Below are 24,137 nucleotides of genomic sequence, written 5' to 3' on the forward strand. Positions count from 1 at the left end.
TGTATCAACCCAGATTCAGGGATGAGAGAACTTGCTCAGCACACTTAGCTCCAAGTGATGCAAGTAGCAAGAATAAGAAAGGAAGGGGAAACTCCCATAAGTACTGGGCACTAATGAAGTAGAAAAAAAAAAAACATCATCTAGTGAAAGAATTCAATATGCAATAGATGTATAATCCATGCTGGAGTCCTACCTCCAAAGCAAATGACAAGGAAGGGACCAGTGGCTTCAGATGACCAAGTCTGAACAGCATCAGGAACATCAAGCAACGAAGGGTTTCCACACTAGCAGCCTTGGGTCTGAAATAACATGTCATTTCACATGCATCAGCTTTGAATACATGCCTCGTATGTTCATAGGTTATTGTCAATATAGTAATAAGCATTTCTTTTAATTCTAACAAATATATAGTATTTGGAGATACTTGCATATCCGTGTGAAGCTGAGAAAGATAATGTGTCTTTATACAGAAATTCTGTTATCAGTTTATTGCTTAGTTTGAGCATTGATGGCCCAGTGAGGGTTACTGTCAGCTGTTCAGCAAAGTATTCAACTTTGAACCTCCAGCGTGTGAAATGAGGCTCCCATCACTGCCTCAATACCCTTTGCACTCACTCCCTAACAAAATGACCCATTTGGGAGGACTGATATGGTAAACGACTCTAAAATAACAAAGAGATAAAAACCAAGATCTTTATATTTATAGTAATTACACTATAAAGCCACACAAATACCAATATTTTACTGCTTTGAGTAAAAGAAAAAGTGAAATATCTTCACTTCTTGCCTTTGATCCAGAAGAAATCCAATGGATGTCAAGGTCAGGATAATGAAGCAGACCCTCAGAAGGAGCGTTACCTGTGACAGCACCTGTCAGACAAATACAGAGCTCAGTGGTCCCATTAGCAGTTATTAGAAGGAGCAATAAGAGTTAAAGCTGGCAATAAAAGAGCCCGAATTTTATTTCCCACTGCATCCTTCATCATATTTTTTTTTGACAGGCAGAGTTAGATAGTGAGAGAGAGACAGAGAGAATGGTCTTCCTTTTCCATTGGTTCATCCCCCAAATGGCCACTATGGTTGGCACACTTTGGGCGCGCTGCGCCGATGCGAAGCCAGGAGCCAGGTGCTTCCTTGTGGTCTCCCTTGCAGATGCAGGGCCCAAGCACTTGGGCCATCCTCCACTGCACTCCTGGGCCACAGCAGAGAGCTGGACTGGAAGAGGGGCAACCAGGACAGAACCCGGAGTGCCAGCGCTGTAGGTGGAGGATTAGCGAAGTGAGCCACGGCGCCGGCCTATTTTTGTTTTCTTAACGTCTTTTACTTACCTTGTTGGACACTTGGAGCATGAATGAGAGAATTCTATCATGATATTTTCTTAAATGTGTCCTTTCTAAATGTTCTCCTTTAAAGTTTTCATTTTGAGCAATGTAAACCCCCATGTGTGTAGAAATCACTCAACATTTTTACAGATACTACATTCCAGTAATGATTTTCAAGATCACCAGTTATTTTGCAGCTTAAATTCAAAGTTTTCTTAAATGCAGAAAATATATAAAGGAGAATAGATTATGAATGCAAACACATAAATGAAAGGGACTAGACTTATACACTTAAACACTCATATTTGATGAAATTTGCATATTCAAATGCACAAGATTGTATTTTGCAAGAATTAAAAATGAAGCATGCATTTAGTATACATGAACAAATTTGACAATGTTCACTGAGCATCTACCATTTTATAGCTTCCAGCTACAAGATTGATACACTATAGTTCTTTTTATTTTCCCGATAACCTTGCACAGTTGGTGCCATTATACATGCATTTTATATATTAAAGGAAAAAAATCCTAGGAATCAAAGTCTTATGTGACTTTTCCATCATCACACAGAAAATGAATAGCATCACTGAAATTCAAAATAGATCTGCTGATGTCAAAGCATGATAATGGTAGAACAGATTTAAAGGGGCCAGTGGCAGAAATCTATGTCACGTTATGCAGCCAAGGGTTAGAGCCAGGTGAATAGTGGTTCAGAATGAATGGGCATCAGTGAATTCCATGGTTTGTGTGCACACATGTTAGATGATTTTCCTATTCACAGATGGTACTTAAATAAGCAGTAGAATACAGGTTGGCTACAATAGTGGTCAAGATATTGTGAAAACACTCTCTCTCCTCTTTTTTCCCTTCCAGAAATAACGACAGGTAGTTTTAACTCAGTATTAGGCAATATCTTTACCTATAACTGCACTGCATCCATCCAAAGTGATGAGTAATAAATACAAGCCACCAGCTACAATGGCTGCTCACATACATCTCAACTCCACACCACCTTACAAACCAGCCCTGTCTCTTAGGACCACCCGGAATGGTAGCCAGAATTGTCAAGAGAAGCTTTGCTTTACTTTTTCTTGATTCATTTGAGAGGCAGAGAAAGAGAGAGCACACACACATTCCCATTCACTGGTTCACGCCCCAAATGGTGGCAACAGCAGGGACTGATTGAAGCCAGGAGCCAGAATGCAATCCAGGTTTCCCACATGGGAGGCAGGGACCCAACCACTTGAGTTGCCGACTCGGTCTCTCAGGGTCTGCATTGTCAGGAAGCTGAAATCAGTAGCTGAAACTAGGAATTGAACCCTGGCATTCTGATGGATGTGGGCATCTTAACTGCTCACTGTCAAGATATTTTAAACTCTCCAGACCAACAGCTTATTGAATCAAAAGTGGCAGACTTTTTTAGGAATATGGGGACAATGACAGGAATCAGATATAAAATGGGGAGCTCCATGGGGGCCCAGCGCCTTACAGGAGAGTAGGACAGTGCTGAATCTGCAGAAGTCAATCTTGAAAGAGAAAGGCAAAATATACCAGAAAAATATTGTATTGGTGTACAGTAACTAAGTTGTGCTTGAGTAAATTAATGTTCATTTAAGGGAAACTTTTTGCCTTGAAAAAATCTTTCTTTCCCTCTACTGCTTCATTCTGATTTTTTTTTTCAGGAGAGGGCAGGGAGATATTTATAGGGAAAGGAGAAACAATTTGCACCAAGAAAGCAAAGTGGGACTGCAAATGTTGTATAAATACATAGAATGTGCTGTCCATGTAGCTATGGGCAAATGACTTGATGTTTCTAAGGCTTGGTTCTACATTTGGTACATTTGAAATAAAATATGAGTTTGGTGGAAACGGTAATAAAACATTTGGAAGGTGCCTACCCCAAGTAAAAGTCAATTAATGCAATCACTATCAGTGTTGCTATGCTCAGGGGCTTAAGCAATTTTAAGGAATTACCATGAGATTAAGATGTGAGAGATTTAAATAAACAATCTATTTGTTCTTCCAAATATCATAGGAAGCTTACAGACAGGGTAAAGTACATATTTTGCTTTGGTCAGGATATTTACGCGCTTGGACCAAACTAAAAAACCCTCTTTCCCAAATTGCTTCCTAATTCCTGGATTCAGGGTGGAAATCAACCTAACATGACATCCACATCTGTGTATGGCTAATAGGGACTCGAAACCCAGCCTGCCTAAAACACTGACTTTGCTTTCGTCTTCCGCATCACGGATTCCCCAGTTTTCTTCATCTTAGAATTTGACACCTCTGCTTCCTCAATTGCTCAAAACAAAACCTGCGACTTGTCCTCAACTCTCTCACGTCCTTCTAATGCTTCAAAGGTGCATGTCAGCACCATACTGACTTTGTATCCAGAATAAGGGCATTTACGGAAAATAGCAGAACTAATGTTCTGTTCCACGCTCACACAATATCCACCACAATCATTGAAGTACCCGCCTAACAGTCTTGCTGCCTCTCAAATTTCCTGTTCACGTGGCCCCCTCACCACCCACCATATGTAAGGTTATCCTTTTAAAGCTTAAATCAGATCACATCAGTCTTGTTCCAAATCCTCCAGGAACATCGTCACTCTGACTCTGACACACAACACCCTAGCATTATCCCCTACAGTCTCTCTCTTTCATTCTTAAACCACATCAGTGCTGTTCTTGGAACATGACAATCATCTTCCCCACACAGACTGTTCCTTCTGCTTAGAATAACTTCTTCTGGGGACCCATAGGGTTTATCTCATGCAGGTTTCTATATAAACAGATATCTATCTCCTTTCTGAGTAGCGCAATCCTTTTCCATAAGGCTCTGTGGTCCTTTTTTTTTCGCCTGCCCGCCATATGGACGTATCACTTCAATATCCGTTGGTTGCTTGTGCCTTTATTTTTGTTTATTGCCTGTCTTCTCTCACTGAATTGCAATCTCTATGAAAGCTTTTCTCTCTTTATTCACTGCCATACTCCTAAATGCTGAGAACACTGCCTGGTACATAGTTAAGTACCCAACACGTGTTTGTTGAATGGCCAAATAAAAGAATATTTTATGTTTTCTATAATAGTAATACCTTCCACTTCAATAACTGACTACATTATTGATTTAATTACTCAATAATCTAACAATATTAAATATTTAATTATATTATATTAATTATACTATATATAATTAATATATAATATTAATTATATAATATATTAATATATAATTAATATGTATTATATTTAATTATATATAATATATAATATATTGTATATATAATATATAATTATAATAAATAATCTGATATTTTAATTGCTTAAGCTTTGAAATAAGTTCAACCATTCAATCAATAATTTAATGTTAAGATATTTTTTCAAATATTAAATATTTCAATTATGAATTACTTTAATATTCATTTGTTTAATTCCTTAAAGAATAGAGTTGCCCCATAAGGTCTAGGTTTAAAGGCTAAGATACTAAACTAAGATACTAAAAAAAGTAAATTCAATGTTTTCTTAAGAAAGTGTTTTTTTCCCATGAGGTTCTAACCTTTCTCCATATAAAATCCTTTGATAGATTAACGAAGGCATTTAGCCAATGGATTTCTTTCTGACTTCCACACATTTATTCCATGAGTATTTGTTGAGCATGTGCTGGGCACCACTATACCAAATACAAGCTTAAGACAGTGAGCGACAAGGACAAAACTGCTCTTGCATTCACAGCACTGTAATCTATGCAGATGGGACCTCAGCTGAGTTACACCAGAGCGGCAGAAAAAAAATATAGCCTTGTCCATTGTACATATTTAGTCTCCTGTGTTTTAGATAATACATAAGAAAATGTATACCTTGTTGGCTTTTTATAAAAGGAAAGGCTTTAGCTTTCATTGGTCTCACTCCCATTTCATATCTTGCTGCTGCATTAGTACACAGTCATCTTGGAAATGCACAGGGGATGGGTTGCAGGACCCTCCTGAGGATGCCAAAGTTCATGGAGCCCAAGTTCCTTATATGAAATGGTGCAGTGTTTGCATATAAGCTATGCACCTCCTCTGGATGATTTAAATCATCTCTAGTATAATGCTAAAACCTATTACAATACAACTGCTATGTAAATAGTTGTTCCAGTGTATTGTTGCGGGAATAATTACAAAAAAAAATTCTTTACATGTTCAGTATAGAAGCATTTTTTTTCAAATGCTCTCCATTCATGTTTAGTGCAATCTGTGAATGTGGAACCCATAGATAGGCATCACTGACTGTATTTGACATCAAATATCTTTGTCCTAAAGCACTAAAGTGGAGCTACTTTCGATTGCCCCATGAAGGTATCATTAGTTCCTGTGAAAAGTCTATGAGGAAGGTCATAACCATCAAAAGCTGAATGAAGCAAGGAATGACTTTTCCCCCTTTGAAATCATGTCTCAAATTCCAAGCAGTTCAGTAGCCCTTATTTCAACAGGTACTGAATAGCATCCTTCCTCCAGCTTCCTGCAACTAGATGGGAAAAATAAGGAGAGGCATGAAGTCCAGGAAGTCCAGTACTATGCGACTCTAGCAATCCATGAACGCTTTGGAGTCCTTCCTGTGCCCACAGACAGGGTAAAGGCCATGCTTCCCCTCTGTCCTCAGACAGGGCTGTCTCCCTCTTCCCAGTCCTCGGGAAAACTCTGGTGATCAACAGAACCACCTTTTATATTTGCCCACCCAACAACTCCCACCAAAGGAATGAGCAGCAGCATATACCATGTGTTGAGATAATAATATGCATGTATGCAAAATGGTTCCTGATTGTAAGCTTTATAAGTTGCCAAAAAATGATTTGGTAATATTTCTCACAATTTCATTCTAAAATTTAGAAGGGATTTGGTTATTATATCAATATGGTGCATTTATAGAATTTTCTCTAGAAGATGTCTGATAAGAGCTACAAAACCATTATTTCAATTCAAAGTACTCATTCTCCAAACATCTGTAATGTGAAGTTAGTATTTCCTAAGCCCTAACCCTCTATAGTTTCTGAAGTGAAGACAACAGATTGGGTTTGTTGGCCCCGCTACGTAACTTCTGTCATCCCTGCGTGACTATGAAGGTTGCACCCAGAAGAATCTAGAAGAATCTCAAGCTTCTGGACTTGTCATATGGACTCCTAAGAAATGAAGACACTTCTCAGTGTTGCAGCATAAATACAAGCACAGAACTCAACGGACACTGTCACATAGCTTCTAATCCTAGTGGATCTCATGAATCTCCCAAAATGAGACATAGCTCTCTATTTTTTTATTTACAGACCTCTTTAAGAGACTTCCACTGAAGTGTATTAAAAGTGATGATTAGAATGAATATTTCCTAGAATTTCAAGCAACAGCAAAAATGAGAACTATACTGAAGGTGAAAAAATATTAACTGAAAGTTCCAACGCAAATACAGTTCAGAAACATTGACTTGACCTGGAGTTAGTTTCAACAAAAAATTGAAAGAATTAAAAGCCAAAAATGACAATTTTAAAGAATTTTACTACAAGATTTGAGGTATTACAGTTATACTTTAAACTATGGCTTCACTCTATTGAAAAAAAAAAAAAAAGAATGCACATTGGACAGGAGAGAGAAAAAGGGAGTAGATTTACCCTTCAACCTGAAGAAAAAAGTAACAATATTGGAAGCAATTAATTTATAAATACTGGACACCAGGCCACAAAGGGCAGTGATCTCAGAGAAATGGAATATATGAGACAGGATCCCTGCAGCCATAACTTACCACCTCCAGAGCTCTATACTTTGATAGAAAACTTCTATTTTTTCACTAACAAGTGCAGATGTAAGTAGTATATCCTTCAGTTGTTTTCAAAAATACAAAAGAAAACAATGTTAAATACAGCTTCAGACAAGCATCCTTTTCGTGTACATCACTTTAGTAAGGGAATATGATTCCGAAAAGAACTGTTAGAATTTGAGCTTTAAAAACTGAATTAAAGCTGGCGCCGCGGCTCACTAGGCTAATCCTCCGCCTTGCGGCGCAGGCACACCGGGTTCTAGTCCCGGTCGGGGCACCGGATTCTGTCCCGGTTGCCCCTCTTCCAGGCCAGCTCTCTGCTGTGGCCAGGGAGTGCAGTGGAGGATGGCCCAAGTGCTTAGGCCCTGCACCCCATGGGAGACCAGGAGAAGCACCTGGCTCCTGCCATCGGATCAGCGCGGTGTGCCGGCCACAGCGCGCCTACCGCGGCGGCCATTGGAGGGTGAACCAACGGCAAAAGGAAGATCTTTCTCTCTGTCTCTCTCTCACTGTCCACTCTGCCTGTCAAAAAAAAAAAAAAAAGTGAATTAAAGTGTTTAATTTTTACATGGAAGAGGGGTCTTCCAAAAGTTTGTGGAAAATTAGTATTATGAAAAAAATCCATAATTTATTTCATTTTTAAATAATTTTGATTTATTTTATTTAGTTGAGAAGCAGAAAGAGAGAGAGGTAGATAAAGAGAGCTTCCATTTGCTGGCTCAGATATCATACCCCCCCCCCACCCAAATACCTCAGCAGGACTAAAACTGAATTCACAGTTAGGACTTGAACTCAAGTACTTGGTCATGGAATCCAGGCAGCAGCTTCACTTCCAAGCCAAATGCCCATCACATATGCATTTATTTAAAAAAAGAAAGTTTTTAAGCCAAAATAAATTCATGATAACTTTTGTAAATTGTCTAAACAGGACATAGCTTCAGGCACTAAAAAGGCTAATAAATCAGTTTGAAAGGACTCCTCATCAAAGCAACATGAAATCTGCAAAATTGAAGCAAAGACAGACATCAAATTTCTGATAAAGATTAGGTGGGAGAATGATGAGATCATTGATGTTTTGTGAAAAGTTTATGGGGACAATGTCTAAAGAAATCTGTTTATAAATGGATAACTTGGCCAGTGCCACGGCCCACTAGACTAATCCTCCACCTGCAGCACCAGTACTCCTGGTTCTAGTCTCGGTTGGGGCGCTGGTTCTGTTCCGGTGCCCCTCTTCCAGTCCAGCTCTCTGCTGTGGCCCGGGAAGGCAGTGGAAGATGGCCCAAGTGCTTGGGCCCTGCACTTGCATGGGAGACCAGGAGGAAGCACCTGGCTCCTGGCTTAGGATCAGCACAGCACACTAGCCGTAGTGGCCATCTGGGGGGGGTGAACCAACAGAAGGAAGACCTTTCTCTCTGTCTCTCTCTCACTGTCTAACTCTGCCTGTAAAACAAACAAACAAACAAAATGGATAACTTATTTTAAGAAGACAAAAGATACTATGCAAATAAGTTTCCCAGAAAAAGATTTATCTCATTTGTACCATGGTAAATAGGACTGACAATTAACAGCACAAACAATAGCAAATTCCCTGGGCTTCTCAGTTGGTTCAGCTTACACAGTTCTGTCTGTAAATTACAGCAGAACAAACTTTCTGCTGGATCTGTGCCAATAGGTTTTACCCAGATCATCTGTGGACAAGAGTAGAGCTTTCGATGGAAATTTCAAACAAGTGGGATCAAGATCTTGAACATTGCTTTGCAGAATGAGAACAGAAGATGAGAGACCCCTTTTCCAGGGTAATCCTGAAGGCAAAGAGCAATCAAAGCAACAGCTACCTAGAAGTAGAAGCTGACCAGTCAAAGCCAGAGTGAACCAACGCAGGGTGAAGCTCATGGCAACAGGATTTGGCGATGCTCAGGATATTTTCGTATTGACTTTTGAAGACTAAAGCACTAAAACATCTTCTGAAGATGAGAGTGTTTTGAGAAAATCAGACAAAGCTTTAGCAGGAAAACGTCCAGGTAAGCTTCTCCAGAGCACCATTGCCCATCTTCGGACAATGCTCCTGATCAACCCACTCATCAAACAATGTTGAGTTTTCAATAGTTTCAATGGAAATATCAGGCCTCCAAGTTACAGCCCCAATTTGCTCCTTCTTATTTCTTTTTGTTTCCTAACCTTAAAATATTTTCAAGGACACCTACTTCTATTAGTCAACATTTTACAAAGACTGCGTTGACAGGGGAAGATTCCCAGGACTCTCAGTTCTTAAAAGACAGACTAAATGGCTGGTATCATCCCTTGTAAAATTGAACTTGAACTTGAAGGAATCTATGCTAAGAAATGAACATTATATTTTTAATTTTCACTTTTTCTTTCCTTGTCTCCATATACTTTCTGAGATCAACTCATACTTAATGAAGTAAAAATAAAACTATGCAAATGACAAGCAGTGTGTCTTGATTGTGCTTATTACATCACAATGTTTAATAGAGCTGTTGCTGACACTGGACAAACCCGGGGACAACACTAACAGCATGAGGAGATATTTAATTTCAAAGTGAGCCTTTCATTACCTGACACATATGAGAGTCCTAAGTGTGCAGTTTCCCACTTCATTATAGTCTTTGATTCTAGTGGACAGGCGTTCCAATTTTCATGGGAGTGCACAATGATCACTCTCCTACATTTCTGAGGTCCCTGCTTATTGGAAAGGCAGTCCGTGCTAATAGCCTTCCCCCACCACACTTGCTACATTTATTTCATAGCTTTAAGTTATAATTGATGCTCATTGCAGATCACATTTCTTTTTTTCACGTTATGTTTGTTACCACCTAAAAACTTTAGGAAATTAAATGGAATCCCCAGGGACTAGACTGGAGGAAAACAGCGTACTCTGGATATTGACTTGAGAGGCTTCACTGGGGACCTAAGCTAGATCTAATCTAGTGCTAGTAACACACTCTCTTATGAGAGTAGAACTAAATATATTGACTTTTTTTTTTCAGAGGGTCTATTAAAAACTGTCAACATGAAAACATGAGTTTCAAAATTGTAGTGCCCATAATGTTTTACAGACCACAGCATCCAGGGGAATTTAAAACTGTGTAAATCTGTTTTCCAATTTATTTTGGATACTCTCAGATGCCTTGTTAACTTGAAATATATAATCAAAGTAATCTGTGTTAAAACATATCTGTAGAAACTTTATTACACACTCTATTATAACACATTATTAGCTATCCAAAGATAGCATTGCTTTTAGTGTAGAGATCATATTAGTATAGGCCGTATTTTTATTTCAAATGTGTACTCACGATATCACCCCATGAAGGAGACCCTGGGAGTTGACGGATTGATTTCTCAAGCATTTCTAAACCAAAATCAACACAAATGCCTGTGGTCGTATCGCTAAACTAAACTTTCTATATTCAAACGTACTCTTTGCAAGCTTCGGTGAGAAAGAATTGTGCCTTTTACACCTTTGTGGTGGCCATTTCTGGACGCCCAACATTATTTATACAGAACTTGCACACATACAAGTCAGTATTTATCTATTCTACTGAACGCATAAACAGTAAGGGCTCTGGGACCACAGCAGGATCCCCAACTACAAGTCAGACACAATTTTTCTATGTGATTATTGGCCACAGCAAATCCAGAAAACAAAATATTGCTGTTGGATTTTAAAGTCTTCGTGAGTTTTCAGACATGCCTGAGACGAGAATGGCACTACAGAATCTTGTGAATAAGCAACCTTTCTTCCTAGTCGCACAGCAAGTTTTTAGCAAAGAAAAATACATGTGGGGAATAAGCAAATGAACCTTTCAGAATTAATTTGTGTCAGGAATGAAGCAGTCTCCGATTCTGCCTCCAGTTTGAAAAGGGGTTTAACACTATTTATCTTCACCAACACATCTATACAAGTTTCTCATATAGTTTTAGGACAGTAGAAAAATCTTGTGAATGCCTTGTGATAGATCATATCTTCTAAGATACACAGTGCCTGGTAATATTTTCACCTAACAAATACTCAGACATGCCTATACATTCAAATTTTTAACTTTAACGTTAAGGAATTCTATTTCAAAATCATAATGGAGTCTCACACAGCTTTAAATGGGTAAATTTCTATTTTTCCTCCTATAAATTAGTATCATTTATTTAGCACAACTAACAAAGGTATCAGTAACGTAAATTTTACTCAATATTGGTCAGCGTATCAAGAGTTGGGCATTTTGACAGATGGTCTAAATTTTCTTTTGGTTTCATTCAAGTCTCCAAGGTCTATTAATGCTTGTATATCTTAGTCATAATTGGGGTGAATGTATTAAGATAACAAATGGGTATTAAAGAAAGCAATCTTGATAAGTTGATAATGTGAAGTAATGATTATGTGAAATTAGATTAAGTACTACAGTTGGGCCTCCGTAACCATGGACTCTTCCCTGTGCAGTCAGCCAACTGAAGGTTGAATATATTTGGGTTAAAAAGAAACTTAAGTTTGTACTTAAGATGTATACACATTTTTTTTGTCATTATTCCTTAAGCAATACAGAATAACAACTGTTTAAACAGCATTTACATTGTGTTGGGGATTATAGGGGATGTAGTAACTGAGGAGTTCCTGAGAGGATATGGACAGGTTATATACAAATACTATGCTATTTAATATAAGACACCGGAGCATCTTTGCCTTTTGATACGTGCGGTAGGAGAGATGTCTGTGTGAGCTTGGTAGTCTGGCTAATTGATGTCTATGTGTACAGTGCAAAGATTGAAGCAGTTCATGCATTTCTGTGAAAGCTTTGCTCCTGAAAGAAATTTTTGGGCTCAAATCTTATGTTTTGGGGGGCTAAATGCAAACAAATCTGGAACAGCATGGAGTCAGGTTCATCATTAATTGCAATACAGATAAGAGCAAGTACTGAACCAACCATTATACCCTTGACATTTCTGCTCTTTTTGCATCCTAGCTCTTATTTTCACTTTACAAGATGGAAGCTCAAATCTCAGGCATTGTCTCTGCTACAGCTGGGAAAGTCTCTTACACGTTACCCCATAGCATTTTCTTTACTTTTCCTTTAAAATCTTTTGTGGATAAAGAGTACATTTTGGAAAAGAGTCACTATATGGAGACATTTTGGTCATTAACTTTGAAAGTAAAAAAAAAAAAAAAACATAAAGGACAACACCAACCCTCAAGGTCCTTAAATGATGTTAAAAATTAAAATGGGGTGAGAGTTGTGACACAGCAGGTTAAGCTGTTACTTGGCACGTTCACATTCCATTGAAGTGCCTGGAATCAAGTCCCTCCTCTGCTTCCCACTCAGCTTCCTGCTCATGGACCTGGAGAAGCAGCAGTGATGGTTCAGCTACTTGGGTTCCTGGCACCCTCTCAGGACACCAGGGTGGAGTTACTGGCTGCTGGCTTCATGTTGGCCCAGCCCTGGCTGTGGTCGGCATTTGAGGAGTGAGCCAGTGGATAGAAATCTCTCTTTCTGTCTCTCTGCCTTTCAGATAAATGAACAAACTTTAAAACATTAAAAATAGGTTTCTTTAATATATTGTCTTATAATCTCTGTAAAAAAAATCTTTCCAAGCAACTCTTTTAATTTGGAGGACTCGCAAAGACATTTTCTACAGACCGAAAATCTTCTGTACTGTATCCCTGCAGATTTTGTCCTGCTCAAAGTCAAGACACTTCAAAGAGGGAAGGTGAGCCCTCTACCCTGAGGGCATGAATTATGTTTGGTATAATCCCCTGATGGTTAATTCGTATCCTGATGTGAATTATTGGTTCAGTGTGGGCTGTGAATTTGTCCTGAACAGTACAACACGAAGGGAAAGTTTGCTGGGGAAAAAAATCTGCAAGCATTAGGTTCTCATTGTAAGTGAAATGAGCAAGACTCTCTAGGAGAACAGAACTTGCTGGCTTTGGTCAAGGTCTATGAGGTCAGGATGCCTTATCTCATGGTAAGGAAATTCAGGACAATTAGGGAGAAGTGCTTGTGTCGGTTCTACATGCTTGAGCTGCTGAACTAGTCCCTTTGAGAAGCCCTTGCCTGAGAGTCTCCAGTTACATTCCAGCTGCCTTTAATTGCACATTCTTTTTCTTAGAGCACAAGACACCAAGTGAACATTCACACCAGAGAGACCTTAAATCAGATGAGATCCTAAAGGCAGGTCTCTCTGTCACTATGCATTTTTTTTTTTTTTTTTTGGACAGGCAGAGTTAGTGAGAGAGAGACAGAGAGAAAGATCTTCTTTCCGTTGATTTACCCCCCAAATGGCCACTACGGCCAGCGCGCTGTGTCGATCCAAAGCTGGGAGCCAGGTGCATCCTCATGGTCTCCCATGTGGATGCAGGGGCCCAAGCACTTGGGCCATCCTCCACTGCCTTCCCGGGCCACAGCAGAGCTGGACTGGAAGAGGAACAACCTGGACAGAACCCGTGCCCCAACCGGGACTAGAACCCAGTGTGCTGGCACCGCAGGTAGAGGATTAACCTAGTGAGCCGTGGCACTGGCCTATCACTATGCACTTTATAAGTGATTAAAGAACAATTTTTTGGAGACAATGTAAGTCATGTATTTGTGACATAGGAGGATTTACCTAGATCTAACATTTGTTACTCTTGCCTTTTCAGATCTATTTCCCTTTCTCTCTAAATAATTTTGTGCTGCATGATTGCATATTTAATGGCTACCCCAGAAGGAAATATCACCCATTGATGTTGCGGCCATGTCAGCTGCTGTGAGTACACCCTGCAACGCCTGCACAGTGGCAGATTCCCTAACGATGTATTTCTCATAATGCATCCTTGTTATTAAGTAATGGAACTTGTTATTCCTCCAAGCCCTCCCACCCCTCCTCTCACACTCAGCAGCTCCCTGCCTTCTGTTCCTGGCCTGGGAACAGGCCTTAAACTGTTGTAATGACCTGTTGTAAACCCCCTGGCCTTGACCATGTGTAATCTGTTCTGTGATGTGTACACGAGCCAAGCCATCCCACCAGGTCCAGTTTTGTTTGTTTGCTTTAACAATGGCCAGCACCACGGCTCACTAGGCTAATCCTCCTCCTGCGGCGCCGGTACTCTGAGTTCTAGTCCCGGTTGGGGCACCGGTTCTGTCCCGGTTACTCCTCTTCTAGTCTAGCTCTCTGCTGTGGCCCAGGAAGGTACCTGCAGTGCCAGCATCCCATATGGGTGCCGGTTCAGCTCTGATCCAGTTCTCTGCTAAGGCCTGGGAAAGCATTAGAAGATGGTCCAAGTCATTGGGCCCCTGCACCCACGTGGGAGACCCAGAAGAAGTTCCTAGCTTCGGATCGGCTCAGCTCCTGCCATTGTAGCCATCTGGTAAGTGAACCAGTGGATGGAAGACCTCTCTCCTTTCCCTCTCCCTCTCCCTCCCTCTCCCTCTCCCCCTCTCCCTCTCTTTGTCTCTGCTTCTCTGTAACTCTGCCTTCAAATAAATAAATGGATTTTTTTAAAAGCTAACTTTGTTTGTATGTGTTTCACATCTACAGTGCCTTTTGTACTTTCGTTATTTTTGTTCTCTCTAAATACAGACGATGCAAGTGTTCTTTTGTGGTCAAAAATTGGCTTCTGAAGTGATAATGCCTGAACTAAACCCTGATGCAGCACTCCTACCATACAAACAAAATATCCTCCGTGTTCTCAAAGGATCAAATAAAGGAAGTCAAGCTGGCATTGAAAACTCCGCAGTCATTCTATCAGGGTATTCTCTACATGAGGACCAGTGCATTGAAACTGCTGAGAAATCGGTGCTTCCCCAAGCACATCCTATTCTAATATCCGATGCATTTTTTTTAGAGTTGTTGTGAAACTTATGCCCGGCAAAATATTGCTTGTTGTCCCTTGGATAAATGGAATTTGGTATTCATGCTATACAGCAGCACTTTGGATGCAGTTAATTCATTTACATTTAGCAGGCTAGAAGAATCAAGTTAACTGTGTACATGTGAGATATCGCCAAAATTGAAGCAGAGAATTACTTAGAAGAATAGAACATAATCATAATAGGGGGAAGCTTAATTTCATTTGCAAACACAATGACAGAGAGGTTCTCCCACCCTATGCAAAACGGGTGTCACTTACAGCCGTATCTGCAAAGGTGTCTTCGTAAAATCCAAGCATCAGTGCAAACTGCACAACTGCGTAGAGCTTTAGCAGTTGAGATGCAGATGAGGAGAAGGGAACTTCTTTGCCTGTAACCTAGGGAGACAAGAAAGAAGTCTTTCCTTTATTTTTTCAGGGTTTACTCCTCTCTCAGAAATCCACACTGAGTCAAGAGCTATGCAAAAGCAAATGGAAAATTTGTTACTCATTCTTGTTTAAAAAAACACTGGATTTGGGAGATGGAAGATGGTGCATAAGTTGAAAAACTTGTTTCTCATTTCGGAAGCACTGCAGGGGAGCTTCAAACTGCTTGGAAGGGCAATGCAAGAACATACTGCACGGTAGGTACAGCCAATAAAGACAGTCAAAGTGAATGGGTCGGATCTTCCCCACCTGCCAATATGCCCAGCATCATCGCATGAGACAGCAAGCAAACAGGAAACAAAAGAAAAATGGCAGGGGACTCTGGGAAGTCATGATTCAATGGGAAATGGTATTTTATTAGAAACAACTTTCCTAATCTATCTCAGAAACGCTATACTTCTCTTGTCATAGTGTAGGCTTCTGCACTCATACAACTTTACTTTTTTCAAAAAGATTATTTATTTGAAAGGCAGAGTTACAGAGAGGCAGAGGCAGAGGGAGAGAGAGAAGAGGTTTTCCATCCAGTGGTTCACTCCCCAGATGGCCGCAATGGCCAGAGCCGAGCTGATCTAAATCCAGGAGCCAGGAGCTTCCTCCAGGTCTCCCAAGGACTTGGGCCGTCTTCTACTGCTTTCCCAGGCCATAGCAGAGGTGCTGGATGGGAAGTGGAGCAGCTAGGACTAGAACCAGCACCCTTATGGGATACCAGCACTGCAGGCGGCAGCTTTACCCACTATACCACAGCGCCGGCTGCACTCCTACAACATTGAGATACTCACTTTAACTATGTGTTGATAAAAAGAAAAGCCTAACTATAAATATAAACAAAACTGTCTAGAGAAATTTAAGCACAGTGTTGGTAAGAGGATAAGAAGGCATTTTTATTTTAGGACTGTTCTAAAATAATAATACTGAAATAAAGCAAATATATGATTTCATTTACTTGAAATATCACAAGCAGACCTTTACCTAATTTTGGAAGATTTATTTGATTTGAGAAGCAAAATGACAGAGAGAGAGACAGAAAGAGAGTTCTTCCATCTACTGGTTTCCTCTCCAAATGGCTGCAATGGCCACTGGGGTTGGCACAAGTCAAAGCCAGGAGCCTAGACCTCCACCCAGGTCTCCCACATGGGTGCCCACTTGGAATGGAGCAGGCAGGATACTAACCAGGGCTCTGATACAGGATGCTGGCATTGCAATCAGGGGCTTAACCTGTTGTGCCACAATGCAGGCCTCAATGCTAACGTTTACACTCATAGTATTATGTTTAAAATCTTTAGGGGTAGGTGTTTAGCCTCATAGTTAGGATGCCTGCGCTCCATACTGGGATATCTAAGTCTGGTCCTGGCTCTGGCTCTAGGCTTCAGCTTCCTGCTAATGAAAACTTTGGGGCTACGGCGATGGCTCAGGTAACTGAGTGTCTACAACCCACGTGGGAGACCTGGATTGTGCTCCGTGCTCTCAGTGTTAGTCCAGCCCAGGTCCGGAGACATTGAGGGCATTTACAAAAAGAACCAGTTAAATGGAGAGCTCTGTCTGTCTGTGTTTTCCCCCTCTCTCTTTTTCCTCTTTGACTCTCTGCCTCTCAGGTAAATAAATAAACAAGTAAAAGCAACAGTTTTATACATTTCTGTTGTTGTTTCTGTACTACTCTTCATGATATTTATTTGATAAAGATTTGACTTACGGGGCAGGTGCTTTGGTGTAGCTGGTAAAGCCGCTGCCTGCAGTGCCAGCGTCCCATATGGGTGCTGGTTTGGATCCCAACTGCTCCACTTCCAATCCAGCTCTCTGCTATAGCCTGGGAACGCAGTAGAAGATGGCCCAAGTCCTTGGGCCCCTGCACCTGTGTAGGAGACCGGGAAGAAGCTCCTGGCTCCTGGATTCAGATTGGCACAGCTCCAGCCATTGTGGCAAATTGGAGAGTGAACCAATGGATGTAAGACTTCTCTCTCTGCCTCTCTTTCTCTTTCTGTGTAACTCTGACTTTCAAGTAAATAAATAAAGCTTTTAAAAAGATAAGATTTGACTTATTTGCTAGAGAATCATATATAATCAATTACTAAAACAGAAATTTATTTTCTAGAAAAGAAACTGTATATTGAAACTGTATTTTTCATTTGATGCCCAGTGTTTAAAATTTCTACATTTCTTATTTCTGTATTTACTGCTTCTCTTTTAATATAGACTGCATATAGTTATAATCTGATTATCTAATTTGCACTCTGTCTTGAGGTGATTTGAGATCTTCCAGGAATCGCAATATGTTTATAAGCAAAATGAGGGCTACACAAAATCATTCCTATGCCCCCTGCATCTCTGCAGTCTGAGCATCCTCTGGGCTGTGTGAATCTGTGATGCTGTATTCTTGCATGGAAACTCTTGGCTCTGGGTCTGAGTGGGACTGCACACCAACCCCCACTGCTCTGCTCCCCAGACTGTGTTCCCTGGTGAGAGGCAGCAGAAGGCATGCCTTGTCACTGTTCATCCCTTTACACACCACAGGGCTGCATCTCAGGTCAGCCTGAAGGCAACATGTACAAGTGCTGGACAGTCTGACTGTGGACCTGACGTTAGGACATTGCTCTCCACCACTTCCATCTGTCTGCCTCAGTGTTGCTTACCTGTGGAATTTCTTCACTCAGCCCAAGCCTTGGTTTACCTGGACCCCATCCTGGTCCTTTAAATATGACAGAAAACTTATTGAAGAATCCAGGGGTGGCCCAGAAGGTAGTCCACATGTACAATAAATGATGGAACTAGGAAGAATTAAACAGAGTTTATTAAAATAAGACAAATGTAGCAAAATGTATTGAATGCAACACAGTGTTAACTAGTGATTAGATACGAAAATCATATATTTGATATTGTTCAATATAATTTATATACTTTACATATATTTTAGGTGTGATTATATTGATGCAGGTGGATAAGCAAGTACATTCCTTTTGTCATTCATTCTATGCTGCCTGTGTACCTCGAAGTGTGTTCTTGTCACTGCTTCTTAAAGTCACCCAAATTATAATTTGGGAATAAAAACATAGACTTTGTTTGAAAAATCAGCAAGGTACAAAACAATTTAAGTGGCTTTGCTTCTGATCTAATAAATGAGCAGCCTATGCCTCACATCCTTACTTGATTACACTTTTTCTTTCTTTTTTTTTTTTTTTTTTGTTTTGACAGGCAGAGTTAGACAGTGTGAGAGACAGACAGAGAGAAAGGTCTTCCTCCCATTGGTTCACCCCACAAATGGCTGCTACAGTCGGTGTGCTGCGCTGATTTGAAGCCAGGAGCCAGGTGCTTCCTCCTGGTCTCTCATGCGGGTGCAGGGCCTAAGCACTTGGACCATCCTCCACTGCACTCCTGGGCCACAGCAGAGAGCTGGACTGGAAGAGGAGTAACCAGGACAGAATCCAGCGCCCCAACCGGGACTAGAATTCGGGGTACCAGCGCCGCAGGCAGAGAATTAGCCTAATGAGCCACTGCACCGGCCTTGATAACACTTTTTCTAAAGTCTTGCTAAATGGATATTAAGGTGAGTTAAACATGGACATATATGATATTTGCATATTTGCCCAAATATGTCAAAAACAAACCTATACTTACTGTATTGTGCTATGAACAATCATATCATATACCCAAACTATTCAGAGATATTTTTGGAGAACAGACATTTGAGTTTTTAAAGTATCTTTACTCTATAATTAGAAAGGAAAAGTTTGCTTCTTAAGGGAAAAATTACTTTGAGTTTCTTAGCAGGAATCCACATTTCATAAAGAAAACACATTCAACAAAATATTCTTGCAGAGGATAAGTGTCCAGAAAATGTTAACTCTGGATAATTAGCTGTGTAGATGTGATTGTTATGCTCCATAGGATTGAAAAAAGTTCTAGTGTTTGGGCATCAGCTATAGATTCCAGAGATAAGTTCTGCTAGAAGTGTGGAATGCATACATGGAGAGGAAAATGTTTGTTTTTTTTTCAGAATCTATGGTCTTGTTGGTATTTTCATTCTGTCTTGAAGCATGTAAAATGCTAGGATTATACAAATGGATTTTAAAATTGCTTGAGATACTACAAAAACGCATGGAAGAAATTAAGGAACAAGACAGAATTTAATGGATTAAAGCTTTAGTCTGGGACATTGAAATAATAACAACACAGACAATTAATGTGTTAAGAGTTACAACACACGTTAGAATACTGACCTGTTTGCTTTGCAAATTGACTGCAATTTTATTTCTATCATTGCAGATAAAAGTCATAACAGTTTAAAGTTAGAGGTGTTTTTTGGTCACTTATTTGCTTCCCAATGCTGTGAAATGGTAGGAACCCCAGCAGAACAACATGAATGACAATAATAAAGAAATCATAATGATAATGTAGAAAGAAAACACTGGCCTGTCTAGAGAGAGTTATCTGGTATAAGTTGCTGTCGATGCTTCTTAGCCTTAGGTGAGAAATTTAGCCACAATAAAGGCAAAAACAAGGGAAAGTGACTACAGGTTTTTGTAAGCTCAAAAACTCCCAGTTGTCGCAACCTGCTGACTTGGTGTTCCTGACAATATAAATGAGCATGAAGAAGAGTAAACCTCACACCCACTGAAGACACAGTAAGGCTAAATTAAATGTTTACGTGAGTCAGGTGCAAACCCGGCGTCTTGGCCTAAAACCCACTTTGATTAAATTCAAGCTAAGAAGCTGTGGGAATTGGGTGAATTATGGAAATCCTGGGAGCCTCCATCAGCAAACAGAAATAACAAGAGCCACTGTTTCAGAAAGGTTTTTAGTAGTGGTTTTGTTACAGATTCTGGCAGAGCTGTGAGCAGTGCCCTATAGCTTCCTGACTTGGTGAAAGGAGGGTCCTGCATAGAGCTGTCTCGTCAGCTTCGTGTGAGCATTTTTATCTTTTTCTCATTTAGTAGACCCTGACCCCAGAAGGACTGGTGGCAGGGGTTGGGGTCTGACTCTGACAGACTGGGGCTCCACAGACATTCTTCATTTCTCTAGCACCAACCGTTGACGCCAAGGAACAAGCAATGCCACGTGTCGGACTTAGAAGCCAGTCCTGTGCACCAGCCATGAGCAGGTGGGGGATCGTACAGAAGGATCTAATCTGTAACAGCTTCTGACACTTAGAGCCATGGAGAGGAGGCGAGGGCTGCCCGGTGTATGTCTAACCATAGTCACACAGCCTGGAGGCAAATGATTTCTCTGATGTGGGATCTCTTAATTATCCACATCACTACTGCGCCTTCTGAATATATTTCAGGTGTATTCTGAGAAACAAAACAGTTGCTAAAAAGCCTCTTTCTTTACAATCTTGGTAGTAGCCAGATTTGAAAATTCTTATAACAAGTTCACTTCAAATGCACTTTGCCTGACTTGATTCAAAGTTTTGGTTGAGTGCCAGAGGTATTGACAGATTCTTTCACAGTTAATTTTTTTTTCTCACTGGAGGGTAATAGTCTCCATGTTTCCCGATTATTCTCTTTACTCTGTGATTTATGAAATGGTAGAATGTTAGAAAGAACAAAGCCAGCCGGCGCCGCGGCTCACTAGGCTAATCCTCCACCTTGCGGCGCCGGCACACCGGGTTCTAGTCCCGGTCGGGGCACCGATCCTGTCCCGGTTGCCCCTCTTCCAGGCCAGCTCTCTGCTGTGGCCAGGGAGTGCAGTGGAGGATGGCCCAAGTGCTTGGGCCCTGCACCCCATGGGAGACCAGGAGAAGCACCTGGCTCCTGCCATCGGATCAGCGCGGTGCGCCGGCTGCAGCGTGCCAACCGCGGCGGCCATTGGAGGGTGAACCAACGGCAAAAGGAAGACCTTTCTCTCTGTCTCTCTCTCACTGTCCACTCTGCCTGTCAAAAAAAAAAAAAAAAAAAAAAAAAAAAAGAACAAAGCCAGTTAAATTACCTGGACCTTGAAGGGTTCAAATGTATTGATGGGATGTGTTAGGCCATAGACAACCTTCTCATTCTCTGCTTCAAACGTCCCTGGAAGGTAAACATTAGGGAATAATCTTTGGCTCTTTATGAATGGAGAAGCCATATTAACTATTAGATTATCGTACGTTTTACTTACCAAACAGTCTATCCCAGATAATAAGAGTGCCAGCAAAATTTTTGTCGATGCAGTAACGATTTCTACCTGGGAGACAAAATAGTAAAAGATTTTTTCAAAACACTGAATAATGCTTTTTGAAACACTTTTTTGCCTTGTTTTGTGAAAATATTCAGCATGCTTCTCCTGAGAATGCCTTCTCACTGACAACACCAGATTTTGTTTGCCAATAATGCAGGTTTTGTTTTATTAATTTTTCAATTACTTTTAATTCAAGGGCAAAGGTTTTCTTAAAACAAAATGCATGGTTTTTTTTCTCACAACTTTTCTGTTAGGGAAAAATGAGATAAATTTAAATAATTGCTTTTCAGGATTATGAAAAAGTAATATGGGGCCGGTGCTGTGGCACAGCAGGTAAAGCCACTGCCTGCAATGCTGGCATCCCATGTGGGTGTTGGTTCTAGTCCTGGCTGCTCCACTTCTGATCCAGCTCTCTGCTATGACTTGGCAAAGCAGGGGAAGATGGCCCAAGTCCTTGGGCCCCTGCACCCGTATGGAGGACCCAGAAGAAGCTCCTGGCTTCTGGCTTCGGATTGGCACAGCTCCGGTCATTGCAGCCAATTAGGGAGTGAACCAGTGGATGAAAGACCTTTCTCTCTCTCTCTCTCTCTCTCTCTCTCTCTGCTTCTCTTTCTCTCTCTGTGTAACTCTGACTTTCAAATAAATAAATAAATCTTTAAAAATTACCTATTTAAAATATTTTTAAATATTACCTATTTAAAAAAAGGTAATGTGTAAAAATTAAAATGTGCCAAGAAAAGTAAATAGGAAACAGACTTTACAATAATACATGTGTGTATGTTTTTAGAAGTTTTATTTTATTTATTTATTTGAAATTGGGAGAGAACGAGAGCTGGAGAAAGAGGGAAAGAGAAAGAACCCACCTACTGGTTCACTTCGCAAATGCATGTACTGTCTGGATTTGGGCCAGGACCAGAGCCAGAAGCCATGAAAGTGCCCCAGATCTCCCATGGAAGTGGCAAAGACATAACTGTTTGAACCACCATGGCTACCTCCCAGGGTCTGCATTTGCAGCAAACTGGAGTCAGGAGCAGAAATCGGGACTTGAACCCAGACACTCTGATGTGAGGTTTGCACATTTTTACCACCAGGCTAACCACCTGTGCCCTCTGTATGTGCGCTGATTTTTAATTTTTGGTATGATGCACCCTTCCCCTTTCCCCTGCATCTGTTTTAGGATGAAAATTCTCTATTTAGAGGGAGACCCAGCTTTTTGTTTTTATACATAAAAGACAAATTAAAAATGAAATTACCCTTGCTTTTTAACTCACACATTTGAAACCTTAGACACAGGGAAATTTCTTTCCCAGTGAAAAGTGGAGTGAGATTGGTTTCTGGTATGCCCATCCATCGCCACACACCAGGGAAACAATGGTTATCACCTGGGTAGAGGAGCAGGTTCGCCCCTCAAGTGACACTGGGCAATATCTAGAGTTGTTAGTGGCAGGAACAAGGAGGACAGGGCACTATCAGCTTCCAGTGGGTAAGGCCAGCAATACGTTGACTGTCCTGCTGCACACGGCACAAGCCTAGAGAGAAGGATCAGTCTCAGGAGAAGGATTAGCCCCAAACTGCCCATAGCACTGAGGTTGAGAAATCCTGAAACAGCACCAGCAGCGTGAAACTCAAGTCACACACAGCAAACCAGCAACAATTATCAATACATTAACTCACATTTGCTCTTCTCCACTCATGCTTGTATTACAGAGGGAGCCAAAGGGTAGGATGCTGTTGGCTTCTCCTCCACAGTTGCCTGGGGATGGGAACACATCAAGGGGCGACTCGGCTTGTGCATCGTGCCTGTGCCCTAGCCTAGCCTCAGCTCTTCCCCCGTGAGATTTTGCTTCTGCTCTGCACCTGCTTGCTCCAGGGCTGCCTGTGAAGCCTACAGACTGACACAAACACAACAGGTGTATCTGTTCTCTAATTACTGGCTTCCTTCTCCCAGTGTAACATTTGTAAGATTTTTTTTTTCAGACCACTGAATGTAGCAGTGGTTTGAGCATTTCCATTGTTAGATGATTCTCCACTACATGATTGTGTTCTGCCACTGAAAAAAATTTGAATTCTTTCTCTTTTTTTCCCCTGATTTGCACATTCTTGGAAAGGTCTTATGAACAAATATAAATATTTCTGTTGTTTCTGAGGTTGTTATCTTTAACACTTAGCCAGGGGGATTTTCCCCTTGTCAAGTGAAAGTAGGTTATGTTGTTTGTTTTTGGAACTTAGAAAAGGAAGTTGCAATGATGTTTATCAGGTGATCCTAAAATCTCTACAGTTTCCAAGGCCAAGAATTCTCTAGACACAGGCAGGGATAGCCCTCATGGAATAGCCTTCAACAAAGTGACTGTCTCCTCAGCTGCTTCACTCATTTTTCTGCTCTTGCTGAGCTGCAATGGAGGAAGAAAGGAAAATCCAAAAGTCAGAGAGAGCTTCTGTAACCCCTGCATAGCCCATGCTTTGGGGATGAGGCTTGTCTGGATTCGCAAGAAGAAACTCTATTTGTGCAATGGGTACCAATTTCATTGGGCAATCCTGAAGAGTTAGCACAAAATTGTGACATTATAATTGTTAAAACAAGCAAGAAAGAAA

General features: G+C 40.8%; 1 protein-coding gene across 1 annotated transcript in view; it reads right to left on the reverse strand.

Moving 5' to 3' along the window:
• The window catches only part of AGMO (alkylglycerol monooxygenase), a 363,458-nt gene that overhangs the window by 165,431 nt on the left and 173,890 nt on the right, over positions 1–24,137 (reverse strand). The window contains exons 7-12 of the mRNA XM_062178333.1: positions 21,486–21,551; positions 21,318–21,397; positions 18,026–18,160; positions 15,234–15,350; positions 788–870; positions 194–299 (exon numbers count right to left, since the gene is read on the reverse strand). Of these exons, the coding sequence (XP_062034317.1) occupies positions 194–299; positions 788–870; positions 15,234–15,350; positions 18,026–18,160; positions 21,318–21,397; positions 21,486–21,551 (587 nt within the window). The remainder of the gene's footprint in view (positions 1–193; positions 300–787; positions 871–15,233; positions 15,351–18,025; positions 18,161–21,317; positions 21,398–21,485; positions 21,552–24,137) is intronic.

This window comes from Lepus europaeus, chromosome 20 (assembly GCF_033115175.1).
Source record: "Lepus europaeus isolate LE1 chromosome 20, mLepTim1.pri, whole genome shotgun sequence".
Classification (NCBI taxonomy): domain Eukaryota; kingdom Metazoa; phylum Chordata; class Mammalia; order Lagomorpha; family Leporidae; genus Lepus; species Lepus europaeus.